Source organism: Pelophylax lessonae (assembly GCF_965119305.1).
Source record: "Pelophylax lessonae genome assembly, chromosome: 9".
In the NCBI taxonomy this organism is placed as follows: Eukaryota; Metazoa; Chordata; class Amphibia; order Anura; family Ranidae; genus Pelophylax; species Pelophylax lessonae.
The window spans coordinates 124,867,023-124,882,288 of record NC_138776.1 but is presented as its reverse complement, the minus strand read 5'-3'; the positions used below and the strand labels follow the sequence as shown (position 1 = coordinate 124,882,288).

The 15,266-nt window shown below is 43.8% G+C and overlaps 1 protein-coding gene across 3 annotated transcripts in view; it reads left to right on the top strand.

The window, feature by feature from the left end:
- RNLS (renalase, FAD dependent amine oxidase) overlaps positions 1-15,266 on the top strand; it is a 261,871-nt gene that overhangs the window by 177,268 nt on the left and 69,337 nt on the right. For all 3 annotated transcript variants that reach the window (XM_082268172.1, XM_082268171.1, XM_082268170.1), the window contains one exon: positions 7,284-7,457. In XM_082268172.1, the coding sequence (XP_082124298.1) occupies positions 7,284-7,457 (174 nt within the window). The remainder of the gene's footprint in view (positions 1-7,283; positions 7,458-15,266) is intronic.

Below are 15,266 nucleotides of genomic sequence, written 5' to 3'. Positions count from 1 at the left end.
TGCTAGCAGAAATCAAAGATATAAATATAGGGGAGGAAGACATCTTAGTCACTATTGATGTCAACTCCCTCTATACGAACATAAAACAGCAGGATGGACTACAAGCAATAGATTGCATACCCACACGGACATGAAAGACACAAATCAGTTATATACTGGAAGGGCTAAAAATGGCAATGCAATCAAACTACTTCTGGTACAAAGGCAACCACTATGCACAAACTAAAGGAGTAGCCATGGGGGCTAAGTATGCCCCCAGTGTGGCTAACGTCTTCATGCAAAAGTGGGAGGAGGAACAGGTCTTCAGTGTACCCAGAGAAAATCTGAAGTACTACCGCAGGTACATAGACGATATTATAATCGTCTGGAAAGGTAGCACAGATTCATTACAGGAGTTTTTTGACGAGATCAATAGGAATATATATGGCATCACTTTCACCGGTGATTTCCATTTGGAACATATTGCCTTCTTGGACTTAGAACTATTCAAGTAAGATGGACTACTGGCCAGTAAAACTTACTTCAAAAAAACAGATAGGAATGGCTATTTTCCCAAAAACAGCTGCCACCATCCTAAGTGGCTGGGGAACATTCCTAAAGGACAATTTATGAGGATTAGGAGAAATTGTAGCGATCTAGCGGACGTCGAAATACAAGCCCAAATACTGATCAACAGATATGTGGAAAAAGGGTATAAAAGGAATGAGCTCAACAATATCAAGCACACAGTGGAAAGAATGAGAAGAGAAGACCTAATTGAGGATCCACCAAACAGAACAAACAAAAATAAAAACACAGAATTTGCCTTCCTGACAGGATACAACACACAACATAAAGCATTAGAAAAAATCTTAAGGAAACATTGGCCTATTCTTAAGGCAGATACCACACTAAAAGCTGTCCTACCTGCAAAACCCACTTTCACTTACAGGAAAGCACCAAATTTGAGGAACCATTTGGTGCATAATGTCGTCGACCCCCCAAAAACCATTAGCCTCCCCAGTAGCTTAAATGGTTTCTTCAGATGCAGAAAATGCCTACCCTGCAGAACACCGAAGGACAAAAAGAGGAAAACCACCTCTTTTACAGCCCGCAGCACAGGAAAAGTTTTTAACATCAAGGATACCATAACCTGCACAAGTATGCATGTGACCTACGTGGTAGAATGCCCATGCAAATTACAATACGTAGGTCGCACTACTAGGCCTCTATTTGACCGCATCAGGGAGCACGTGAAGAACATCCGAAAGGGCTTCGACAAACACAGCCTCTCACGACACTTCAAATAATACCACTCCCAAGATCCCTCATGTATGGCTTTCTATGCCATCGACAAGATAAAAAGCGATTGGAGAGGCAGTAACAAAAAGGTAAGTGTGTCCCGGAATGAAACCAAGTGGATATACTTAATGCAGACCCTCCAACCGAAAGGCTTGAACATAGACATAGACTTGAATTGCTTCATCACAGACTACTAAAACATGTCCTTCACATCCTTTTTAGTAATTTTTAGTATTTATACTTTTTTAGTATTTATACTATTCAACAGTTTTACAACTTGATTCTATTTATAACTTGCCTCATTTGTAATAGGAGTTTTTTTAGCTATATGCCTTTTTACCTCAATGCCTTTTTTACCTTAAAGTCTTTTCTCACCTCCAAAGCTTTTTTACTTCAAAACCTTTTTTACTTCAAAACCTTTTTTTAGATCATAGCTTTCATCAGATCAAGGTTTCACCAAAAGAGTTTTTGTCCAGTTTTATCTTTAATTCTATCTATTTTACGATTCCCCTAAGATGCAGGGAACCTGTTCACCCTAAGGAAATTTTAAAACAATCTCACATGGAGTCACACCTTCCCCTTGCCCCTGTCCTCTGATCTAAGGAGTTATATTCTCCCTCCTTCCATTTTTTGGATAATACACTTCCATTTTTGGGAAATACACTACCATCCAAACTAACCCCCAAGCAGGGTATGCGTTGTGAGTGGCATATTCCCACACCACAATGGTTTTAATCAATTTTAATGCAATTTATTGGATTTGGTTTGCTTTATCGATTCATGCCTTTCTTCTGCAATTTTAAGCCATTTTTAAGCTTTTTCTAAACATTTTTATCCACTCCTATTCACATTTTTCAACTAATTATTTCAAACCGAAAAAATCCCCAAAACGATTTTTGGACGATTTTCATCGTTTTATGTATGGGGCACACAAACAAAAAGCGATTTTTGCACGATTCAAAAGCGGTTTTAACCTAGTCCTCATCCTTGACAACCACTTAACGAGGCATAAGTGTCTGTCTACCAGCACTGGCACTTTTTTACTAGCACTGGCACTTTCCAGTCTACGCCCCCTCACACGGGCACATTGCACATTCAGCACAAATTTATCCCTCACTATATATGTTATTAAACTTCTTAAAAAACTCACAACGTCTTTATCTTCTTTCATAAATTTTATTTTCTGATCGTATATCTCTGATTGTAATAAACATTGTATGTATTGAGCTATACGGCAGACACATTAAGGAAGTGCACATGATGACTTGATTTTAGGCTGCACCCTATTGGTAAACACACCGCAAGGTGTACAAACATGGCCGCTTGATCTGGCCCCTAAGGGTGTACTAACATGGCGACAGCTCAGCCTATAAAACACCGGGATTAGCGCTAGATGGCACGCTCCAGATGACGTTGTAGTGACGAAACGTGTAGGGCATGGCTTATTGCGTCAATACGTCACTTCCGGTGGTGGTGGTTCCGACCTGTGGAACGCGGAAGCAAAACAGTTTGGCAGACCCTGCACGCTGACAGTGAACTTCTGAACTGTGAGTGGCTTTAGCACCTTTTCATTGTACATCCAGCATACTATGCAATGGAGGCTACCTTTTAATTGCAGTGAGTGGGAAACTGGTTACCCGAAACATCCGGATGCACCCACGCCGATCTAGTGTGCGGTAAGCATTCTTGCCTAGTGGGGGACCACGGGCATAGCAACTCACATACAACTGCACGGTACTAATTATTGAGCACTCAGTGCACTGGCACAGTTTGATTTGCATCTCTGAAGCACTAGCACTTTCTATGGTTTTATACTGTGTTACTTTTGTCCTCATAGGTCCACAATAAAACGCACTGTGCACTTTCATGATTATATGGCTCTATGATTTTATGATACTTGTTTTATGTTACCTGCACCTGGTATTTTATACTTTAAAACGCACAGCACCCACATTTTTTACCACTTTTTTACTATTTTAATATCGTGGTAGTGCCAGCACAAACAACACTTGCACCTTTCCACTTACACACTACCTCAGAGGTAGGTTGGCGGCAGCTTACACCACCATATTTTAAGAAAATTTTATGTGTTGAAACCCATAGTGCTGGTAAAACCACACACCCCCTAATTCACATATATGTATTTGCGTATTTAGCATATTTGTTTGAGGTTTAAAGCTGACAAATTAGAGAGAGCAATTTATACTTCTCTATTCCCATATCCGGCAACTGAACTTCGAGATATCTGTGTAACCTCTCAATAAAGTTTGTTTAAAATAAAAAAAGGGAACAATGTGATGTGCCAAGATTAGCGCATGAGCACTATGCTGATCAGGCTGGACTGCACTGCACACCAGCTGCTGCATTGTAACGCAGCAGCTGGTGTGAACAGATTTTTACAGTATGTACAGTTTTCAGGTTCTTCAACCAAATTACGGCCTCTTTCACACAGGTGGCCATAGAATGGTAAAAACAGGCGGTTGAGCCACAGTTTTATCACCCCCTGACCACCCACCTAAAAGCAAATGTAATGCTGTTTGCCACAATAACAGGGGCGGCACCACCCCTCAAACCTATTTATGTCAATAGAGCTGAGCCAAATGCCTGCCAAACTATAAGCTAAAAGCATTAAAATTGTTGTTCACGAAAAAAAACCCCACAAAAACAAGCGTTTGGGAGATGACCAGATCGTCTTCTGAATGCCTGACATTAGCTACTTAGCTTTTCAGAAACTTCCCAAATGTAAACTTAAGCCTTAAGGTTTATTTAAACCCAATCTCTAAAGTCTAAAACCTCATAAAAGGATTAAAATGTTCGTGTAAGTTTAAAAGTTATATTTAATATTATTATTTAAGTTATCTGCATTTTTCACTAACATAATACCAGGTAATCCTGCCATTAAAGTGATACTAAACACACACTGTTTAAATTTCATTGTCCCTTTTTCCTAATCGATATACAGCTGTCACATGCTCTTTTCCAGCCAGTCTGCAAGGAAATCTAAGCAGGAGGAGCTTCATGTCCTCTGCTGTGATCACATGTTCAATTAAAAAAACAGCCTTTGGAATACGGAGTAAAAATAAATAATATCAATCAATTGTTTTAAATTGTCATAAAAATATATTTTTTTTTAATTAAATCTTTATTATTTTGTGGAAATAACATGGTGTGGGCGGATTTCTGCCAGTCACATGCTGTGTCATGCCCCTCCAGCCTGTGTCTTAGAATAAGAGTGAGGTGAAGCCACCAATATTCTACATGTAATATCCTGCCCCCATCGTGTTTAGCTGGTTAGTGAGCATGGAGGAGGGAGGGAGTGGGCTGTCATTTTACCACTGTGTATACATCCACATGACTCTATAGTCACATGGGTTGCTGAGATAGGGAGGAAATGCTAAGCATATAAACTCACTGAAAACTGAGCATGTGCAGAATTACCACCACAGCTGCAAAATCTCTAGCTGAATTTAGGGTGCTATCGGAGATGTGTCGGGAGGTGACCACCCTCGCGCTGGGGGAGAAATACATTGCGTCGACCAGGTGTAGGAAGGGACCCGAGAATCCAAAGGCAGGAAGGACCATATGGAGCCACTGGAAGCTGACATTGTCGAACGATTTTTCCGCATCTAGGGAAATAGCTATATCTGAGGTGGGGTGTGACTTGGCATGTTCGAGAGCGGTAAGCACGTTGCGTACGTTGGAGGTGGCCGAACGACCCTGGGTGAACCCTGCCTGGGAAGGGTGGAGGAGGGAAGGCATTAAAGTAGCTAATCTGTTGGCCACGATTTTGGACAGGATTTTAGAATCCAAGTTCAGTAACGATATTGGCCGATAGGATCCTGGGTCTGTGGTGTCCTTATTAGGTTTGGGAATGAGTTTAATGTGGGCCTGCAGACCGGTCGGCATGTACAGACCCCCCCCGCCAAGATCGCCTGGTACATGGTGGTTAGAGTGGGGGTGAGTAGGGTGTTCATCAGCTTGTAGAAGTCTGCAGTGTAACCGTCGGGGCTGATTCGACTTCCTCCTGAGTTATCGGGCATTAAGGGTGGCTAGATGAGATGGGTCCAATTGGGGAAGTGGGACCTTCAACAGGAAGGATTGCACTACATTGGGGTCAATGGGGTCGGGGCCATATAGAGTGATGTAGAATTGTGCCATAATAGAGTTAATTTCCAGGGGATCTGAGGATAGGTGGCCATCAGGATTTTTCAGTGTCGAGGGGGCAAACGGGCCCTTACACATGTGGGCCAAAAGTTTGCCTGCCTTGTTGCCATATTTAAAGTACTGAAGATCAGTTATAGACATACGAATATTTTCCTGGGTCTTTGCCCACAAATAAAAATTGGATTTAGCCTCCTTCCAGGCAATCCTGTTGTCAGGCGTGTTCTGCTGGGAGAGACGAGCCTGTGCCGCCCTCAGGGAGTCGCTAGCCGCCTGAAATCGGCGGTTCGCAGGTAGTTTGTAGGCTACAGAAAAGGATATGATTTTGCCCCTGAGCACGGCCTTGCCTGACTCCCACAGCAGATTCGGATCATCAACGTGTGCAGCGTTATCCGCCAGATAATTTGTCCAGGCTTCCCGGAGGACTCCATAGAGATCGGGATTTTTGGCAAAGTATGACTGGAAGCGCCAGGGACACTGGTCCTGAAAGCAACATAAGTAATTAACAATAGAAGCAAAAGGGAACATGCCAAAATCGAGATGGACATTGGAAGGAGATCCAAGACGATGAGCACACTCAATGATGCACGGGGTGGTGATGCCAAGGGCCGGCGGGATACGGACAGTGCAGATATCAGTGAGAGTGCCTGTGCCAAAGGATTCAGGGAGTCCGATTATTCTCAAATTGTTCCTGCATGATCTATTCTCTAGATCAAGTTTTTCCAGAATATACTGTTGGGTTTGCTTTAATTTACTGTCATTGGTGAAGGAGCATTGAATCTCATCCTCCACATCCACAATCCTGCTTTCCACCTCAGACAGGTGCTTTGCCTGGTCCCCCAGCTTCTTGCGGAGCTGGGATATCCCTGCTGTCACTGCCCTCTCCAGCGTGGCTGAAATGGTGGGGGACAGAAGTGCAGCTACAGCCTGTGCTAAACGTTAGCACTGTTCATCATGGGGATTTGCCTGCAGATCAGCGGGAAACACAGGGTTAAGTGGTTCCCCACGTGTAGTCCGGTGGCCATGTTACCTGCCTGTGATGCAGGGAGAGAGCCGTCCTGCCGTTGAATGGAGAGCACCACCACAGCGTTGTGGACCACGAAACGGTCCATGATGAGTGTCTCTGCACCGGTGAGAGGAGCGGGTGGCAGTGGGATGTTCGTGAGCTGTATGGAGTGTGCCGGTCTAATGTGCTGATTATGCCGGAGCCACCGCGCTTCACTCCCGTCTCATGAGGTGCCAGAACCGGAAGTCATCTGAATTGGGGACATAATTAGAAGGAGATGGAGAGCAGCAGAATCAACCAGGTTTTTTTTTGCAGAATACAGAAAATTAATCTCCTAGTTAGTGAGTGAGTATGTACAGCATGTAATACAACTTATGGTGTGGGTTTAGTGACACTTTAAAGTCCATCTTCAAGCACTTTTTCTGTTGGCTGAACTAGATGGACTTTTTTTCTTCAAGCTAACTGATCACGTAACTTACTGGTACAGGGTAACAACACTCTGTCCCTGCCTTCCATCTATGTTGTTGCATTGTCATTTTCTCACACGGGCTTCTGATGGACACTACAAGTTTTTTGTTTTTTTTTTAACAATAAAAAATAAAAGTTTTGGCTTAAAAGATGAACTTGATTTATAAATTGAGATGTCAGGTAATTATTCTGGCAGTATTTAAAAATACAATGAATACAGTTGAATAAAGCCAGAACTGGATAAAAGGGTGTTTATTTGCCTGTATTATTCTTTAACTTTGAACTGGCTGAGATTCCTAGGAAATGTAGGCCAGTGACAGCTTGAGTGTTGAATGTTGACAATCTTTTTTTTTAAATCTTCTTTCAGTAATTAATGAAAACCAGCGGCAGCAACTGGAAACTGTGAGCTACTCCTCCCGTTATGCCCTGGGACTCTTTTATGAAGCTGGCACACAGATTGACGTCCCCTGGGCAGCCAAGTACATCACCGATAATCCCTGCATACGCTTCATCTCCATTGATAGTAAGAAACGCAATGTAGGTCAGTGCTTCCATTATTTCTCCTAAATACAGGGACAATGGAGGGTGTGGATCATGAGATATGCTGCGTAATTGAGGGCTGCAGCTCTAAAGAGAATATGTATTTAGTTACAGGCCTCCGGGAATTAATACAATGTCACACTAGGCCAGCAACAATAAGGAATCTATAATACCTCCTGATAATATTCCTTAACTGCTTCCTGACCAGGGTATGTTGAATATTGGTTTATGAAGCCTCAGGTGTGCTGTTCCTGTAATGTTTGACCTAAATGAAAGACAGAATGCCGGGGTTATTTTACTAGCTGATTTATAAATAATGTAGAAAAAGACCAGTAATGATGTGGTCCCAGTAATCAATCAAATGTTAGATTTACATGTCTTTTTATTTGCATCCAAAATGACAGCTGGAATCTGACTGGCGTTATGTTCAATTTGCCTGTGGCTCATAGTATACAGACAATTGTATGCCTGTGAAAAATTAAAGAAACAAAAACCCTTCCTGTACATCTCTGCAATGCATGCACATTTCCTAATGGTTTGTCTCTTTATAAACGCTACAGGCACTGAAAAGACCTGTTGATCTGCTGGAAATCTAGTGTGCCCATAGCTAGCAATAAGTGAACCTACCTATGTTTGATTCCTGTGACGTTTGGTGAATACTTTGAGAAATTATCTGAACCTAAACTTTGCTATGAATTGCATTGGGAGAGGGGGGGGGGGGATGTGCTTGCTAGTCAATACTGGCCATCACTATTGGCCTTTTTTGACTAGCAGCCAAGCTGTTGCCAAAAACCGACACGGAAAGCTGGGCACGGCCATGGAGGACACAAGCCAATAGGAAATTAAAAAAAAAAAAAAAAACACAGGGAGAGGGTCTTTTTAATGCAGTTTTGATGGCAACATAGGAAAAAAAAATCCTTTCAATTGTGATTTTCATGCTTCTTAGTGGCATTTTGATGGATGTTATTTTATATACTGTATATACACCGATCAGTCATCATAACTTTATGACCACCCAGCTAATATTGAGTAGGTCCCGTTTTTGCTGCCGAAACAGCCCTGACCCGTAGAGACATGGGACTCCACTGGCCTGAAGGCATGCTTTGGCATCTGGCACCAAACTTTTAGTAGCAGATCACTGCCTTCACCGGTTTGCCTTCTTCCCATCATACATCCTGGTGCCATCTCTTCCCCAGGTAAGCAGCGCACACGCACCCGGCCATCTACATGAAAATGTGACTCCTCAGACCAGGCCACCTTCTTTCATTGCTCCGTGGTCCGGTTTGATGCTAACCTGCTCATTGTAGGCACTTGTGGCTGTGGACACAGGTCAGAATGAGCACCCTGATTGGTCGTCATCCATGCAGCCCCATACACAACAAACTGCAATGTACTTGTGGCCGGGGTCTATCTGCACCCATGCATGTAGGGTAACCACTCGCCCAAAGGTATGCTCACCAATGCCTAAGACCAGTTGGAGGCTGCAGTCATGTGAAGAATTTGACAGTCCCTGACTCAGCAATGGGCCACTTGTGTGCAGTAATAAAGTAAGGAGTTCCTTTGAAAGATGTTTTGTCCCATATCACTACACACTTGTACTGATGTATGTGTTGCATTCGGAGGAACGTGCTGAGTCTTTGCCAACTTCACCAGTCCAGTGTACCTCCGCTACCTCACTCCCTGTGGGACACATGGGGGGGTCTCATGCACGTCCAAAGTTAACGTCTTCTTTCTTTAGTTGGTGATCAGGCCTTCTAGCTCCTGGAGACCAGAGGAGACTGACCGCTAGGGAGGGAGTCATAGCATCGACCCCCTCACTACCGGAGCACCTGTTGCCTAACCAGGTACTACGCCAAACGTCTAGGAGCTGTAGCTGTTCTTCCTCACTGTTACCCATGGCAACAACCTCCTCTTCTTAGCCTTACAGATTAACCTCTTGTAGTGGTGTTACATATACCCTATAGCAGCCCTCAAAATTTCCACTTGCCTGCTTGCATGTGGCGAGTGGAAAATGATTCAGGGCGAGTGTGGGGCTGCCTCGAAGGGGGGGGGCACCTGGGGTTAAATGAGAGAGGACAGGAAGAGGAGAGCCGCTGGATCATCACCCAGAGTGGGGATCGCCCGCTGTGACAGCTTTGATTTGAATCCCTGGGTGTTCCCGCACTCGCAGTCACACAAAGTCCCACCTCCTGGATCGGCTCCTATAGAACACTGGTCCATTAACACTGGTGAGGCTGCATTGATGGGCATTTATGGGCACTAATAAACAAAATAAAGAAGCGCTAAAGTGATATATAAAAAAATACTGTATATGTGTAACACATGAGTGATCATATGCAGTAAAACGAAACCATCTATACATAAAAATCAGTGAAACATATGTACATGTTTCATATGAAGTCCAATGAAAAATAGTGCATTAATCTTTCCAGAAAAGTGCAGTGTAACCAAAAACCATAGAGGGATTGCCGCCTCCAACACACGCCTCTTACTGAATCAGCAGGACCATAATTTTAATGGTATAATGTACTCAAGCAGACAGGTGAGTAGAGATGATCATCCCAGGTGGAAGACATACATCAATAGGCAATGGATCTCATAAAAACTCAAAAGCGGATAAACAAAAATACTCATAGTAAAGTCCATCAAAATCATTGAAGTGTTTATTAGGAAATAGATGGCTACAATTACCTTAAAGGTCATAAGCAGACACATATGGCAAAATATTCCAGCAAGCTGCATCCCAACACCGCTCACTCGCGGCTTTTCGTGCATGATGATGTACCCTCAAAGCCACTTCCTTTTTTTTTTTTTTGTCTGTATACAAACTTTTATTGAAAGGAAACAGAAGATGGTGGTACAAAGAGAATTGGTACAATAATATGACAAATAATGGTATCACGTAGAGTAAACAGAGATATAACAATCTTAAGTAATTTCAAGTTATCTCTATTCAAAATGGGAAATTGATATCAAAATAACAACAAGGATATCAAGAATATAGTTCCTGGATATAGGTACAGAGCAGTATTGTTAGAAAGAGAATTCCATAACACTAAGTGTTAGGGCGGAGACACGGTGTCAAATAAAAGGGTTTTAAATAGTTAGTCACCTGTACAGTAGTCAGAAAAATCCATGGGTCCCATTTATTAGTGTGAAATTTCATAGAGTTGTAAATAGTATGAAAATGTTTTTCCATAATATAGATTGAATTTATTCTTGTTTTAAGTTGTGAAACCGGAAAAGAATTTGATTTCCAATGTATGGCAATCAGCCATTGTATAGCAACTGAGATAGTGTGAATTAATCTAGTGTGCGGTATGGATAAATTAATAATTGGTGAAAAAAGTAAGCAATTAGAGTGAGGGTGATGTTAGTATCTGCGATTTTTGAAGAAAAAATTTCCAACTGGCGCCAGATGAAAGAAATTTTATCGCAATACCAAAATATGTGGGTAAGGGAACCAGGAGAGGAGCAGCCTCTGAAACAATTTGAGGGAGTGGAAGGGAAAATAGCGTGTAGTTTAAGAGGTGTTAAATACCATCTCGTAAGCAATTCGATCGGTGTTTCTCTAATAGTGAGGGATCTTGTACATTTCCTGAGATTGTCAATATTCCCATACCAATCTTCTATGGATAGAGTAAGCGAACATTCATTCTCCCATTTGAGCATATATGGGAGCTTGTTTGGAGGATTGGTATTAATTAAGTTATTATAAATTAAAGAAATAAGGCCTTTACCTCTAGGGTCTTTAAGGCATATATTTTCATAAAAGGTAGGGGAATCTAGATTGGAAAGTGGATAATAATTATGAAAAAAATGTCGAATTTGTAGAAAGTTGCAATGCTCCGAATTCGGAAGATTGTATTTTGATTGTAGGGAAGAGAAATCAACAAAACTCGAATCTGTGATGAATTTAGATAAAGTCATTGGGTTTTTACTAATCCAAGGAGAGAGGATACTCGTGTTATAGAGACCTAATGGAAATTTTGGGTCACCAAGGAATGTGGCATTAATAGGAGTTGTAGAGGACAAATGGAATTTAGAAACAGTCTATTCTCCCTTATCATATCTCCGGTATTCTATGGTCTAAAAATATTCCACTACCAAAACTCAAATCCTTAAATTTAATCGTCTCTCAGTCACTATCACTCTGGAGAACATATGTTTCTAAATTCCCTCAAAGCCACTTCCAATGCGTTTCATCACCAATGATGTCTACGGGGGACGGGCCAAGTGACGGTCAACACGCACAAGAAAGTAAAATAGCATTTAGAGCATGCCGGAACCAAATAAATAACAAGGAACTGGTGTATGAACCCGGCCCAAAAGCATCCAAAAAATGGGCCCAAAAAGAGAGAGCACAATCTAGTGGATACCATTATTATAACTAAACCGACAACTTGCTGAACAGACTTTGTACAACATATGTAATAAAATAACACCCCAAAATAAAATGATTATAAAACCACATATTATGTAGAAATCTAAAAAAATTTTGTCAATCTAAAACTGGTAAGGAAGGAAAAAAATTGCAGAAAAGGAGGTAATGCAAACATAATGGTCCATAGAACTTCGAAAAAAAGCAATGTTAACCATTATTAATAAAACAAATAGTGTCCCATTGGACAAAATAAAATCCACTGAGTTTTGCAACGCAAAATCTCTCTTTAAAAAGAACTACCCCTCCAATGGGGTGTGAAATGATCAATCGCTTTGAAAGTGGTACCTATAGGGTCTCTAATATGGAATGTATCATAGTGTTTAGAAACACTATGGCTGGGATATCCAGACCTAGTATTGGCAATATGTTCTTTTATTCTAACTTGAAGTTTACGAATCGTCCTCCCTATGTATTGTTTCCCACAGGGACAGACAATCATGTAAACTACATTCTTTGTGATGCAGGTATAAATTTATTGATTTCTCTTTCGTTCCCTGACGGACACAGCTCCTGGTATTCATAACCATTGGGTTATTCTGCCCCCTACAGGAGTAGGACACTAGGCAGAAAATAATTCTGGCTACCATGAGCAGTCACAGGGGGGTATAATCCCTCTCACTGCTATAGCCACTCAGGTTTTTCTGCTTAGTCAAGTGTAAGGACCTAGTTCCTTGCTGGGATCTTTGGTCCTGGCAACATTTTTTATAGAAATTTTTTTCCTCCTGGATTTTTCCTGTGAGATCTACAATCAACTGCCGGACTGAGCAACAGGCTGGATAATCTAGATCCAGTGGTCACCCCAGTCTGGCCAGCGAGCGCACGCAGACCTCCGTGCTAGTTTTGGCCGCGACATAGCCCCACTGGACAGGGGGCTGGCCTGCGAGTTAAATGCCTAGCCAGATTGCATACAACCGGGTCTCGACCCTAATCACAGCATTCCTGCTGGCCGACAGCCCCCCTATTTCGATGGAGAGGGGTTCTGTCTGGAGCGGTGCCCGTCTGGTTCCTGGTATGGTGAGTAGATGTCCCCCCTCTTTCCCCCTGGAGGGTTTTGGGGTGGATGTGGGCCCCTCCTTAGGACGGTCGGACCCCTGGGTTCCCCTCCTTTCCCTGCCTATTTTGACAAAATTGTTGCTAAAGAGAGGGGACGACCAAAGCGTCCCCGGAAGGTCCCGAAGCACTTTACTAGGCGTTATCTCTATGAGAAGTCCCTTCTTAAGAAGTGGACTGTGCCACCAGTGGTGGACCCTCCCGTTTCCAGATTAAACAAGGCAATCATGATTCCAGTTGAAGAGTCTCTGGCCTTTAAGGATCCGGCTGACTGGAAGGCAGAGGCTGTGGCCCACCATATGTTCACTCTGGCTGGTTTGACAATGAGGCCTGTATTCACCATTGCCCTAGTGTCGCAAACTCTGACCGAGTGGGCTAAGCTCTTATGTCGTGACCTGGAGGGGGAACAGCTCCCCCCTGCCTTTGCCGAGCTGGCCGACTAACTTGTCCAGGGGCTGCAGTTTATCTGTGATGCCTTTTGATGCGGCTCCCTCTCTCTGTTTTGACAGTGTTCCTTCGATGTGTCTTTTGGCTCAAGTGCTGGTCTGCAGATCAGACTTTAAAAAAATGCCTTGACTGATCTTCCTTTCCAAGGAGATCGCCTATTTGGAGCTACCCTGGATGACATCATTAAAGGTCTCACAGGGGGGAAGAGTACTTTTCGTCCGCAGGCTACTAAGGGCAAGGAACCTCATCGTAGACGTGGGCCTTCCTTCTCAGCTCATAAGAAGTTTTTTCCCAAATCGCCTTTCAGGACAGCACCTGGAGAGAGCGTAGTTCCATCCAATTTTCCCAGGAAACACTGTAGTCTTTAAAATCCCTCCTCTTCCACCATGCCTTCAGTTATTGTGTTTCCTCCGCCATTGTGGAAGCGCTCCAGGGAACCACTTAGGGGAGCTGCGCTCTCCCCAGGTGCAGAAAGTGTAGGCTTACCTCTAGGCTTTTTTCTTTGCTATGACCATCCCAACACCCCCCAGGTCTTATGGAGGGGGGTGTTCCAGAAGTCCCCGGCCCTTCCAGCTCAGGGGAGCAGTGGCTCGTTGGGGGTCTTGCCTGTGTGTCCAGGATCCGCGAGTTGTGGACTGGCTAGGCAGTTAAGACAGGGAGCCATTCTCTTGGTAGTCCCCGCATGTCGGTCCTGGGTCCCGGCTGGCAAGTGCGCCGTTTCCGGTAGGTGGGACTTCCAGGGGCATTGGCGGCTGTGGTTTCGGGCGCTGGAACGCAAGAGTCAGGGGGCGGGTCAAACGATCGGTGCTTCTGGTCCCGCAGTGAGGGGACGCTGCAAGCAGGGATTTCAAACAGACACCGGTTCTGTCATTTTCTGCTGCACACTGCACGAGATGCAGGAGAGGGCTTCAGAATCGGCAGAAGCAGGCGCCAGGAGCACCGGCCAGGCCCAGGTAAAAGGGTACAGTGGTGCCTCTATCTTCACTATTGGCCTTATTATTGTGTATTGCTGTGTTCCTCCTGTGGGAGCCTGCGCTGTAAGTGCTGTGATTATGGTTCTCAGCCTTACAGCTTAGGCAGTTTAGTGTTTTCTGGCACAGGTGGTCCTCTTAGGTGGTAGTACTCGGTTCACTGATAGCTTTTTTTAGTCTCAGCTGTTAGGTTACTGCTGTTTTTTTTTTTTTTTTGTTCTGATTTTAGGTCAAGACCACAGTTAACATTAAGGGATCTCCCTCTGTACAAAGAAAGTGTTCATGAGATTCATGGCCAAAAGCCGCTGTGCCAAACTTGCATAGCAGATCTCGTTAAAGCAGAATCTTCGGAGCAATGTAAAGATTTGTTCTCTTCCGTGAATTTTCGCCTCCGTCATGGTGTCTCAAGCTGTGAACCAAGGTGCTTAAGCGCACCCTCGTGGCTGACTCTGCCCCTCCTCCTACTTTGGAGATGGTGGACCAGATTAGTCAGGCGGTTATGTACCTGTGTGATGCGGCCTTGGATGAGGCCCCTTTAGCCGCACGCCTGCCTGGTGTCGCGGTGCTTAACCGTCGCTTGGTTTGGCTGAAGAGCTGGTCGGCTGACCAGACTTCCAGGAAGACGGTGTCTGACATCCCTTATGCGGGGATTCGTCTTTTTGGGGAATCCCAGGACGAATTGGTTAAAGGAGTCACTGGGGGCAAGAGCACTTTGCTGCCCCAGAATCATAAGGGTAAGTTCTTCCGCGGTAGACGGGGCCCTTCCTTTAAACCGAACCAGGGGTCCTTTCGTGCTTTCAAAGCACAGGACAAGGGGGAAACCCTTTAAAGGCCATGGTGGCCAGAGGAAGCCTTTGGCGGGCAAGTCTAAAGCCGCCCAGGCGGGAGCGGTGGCCTA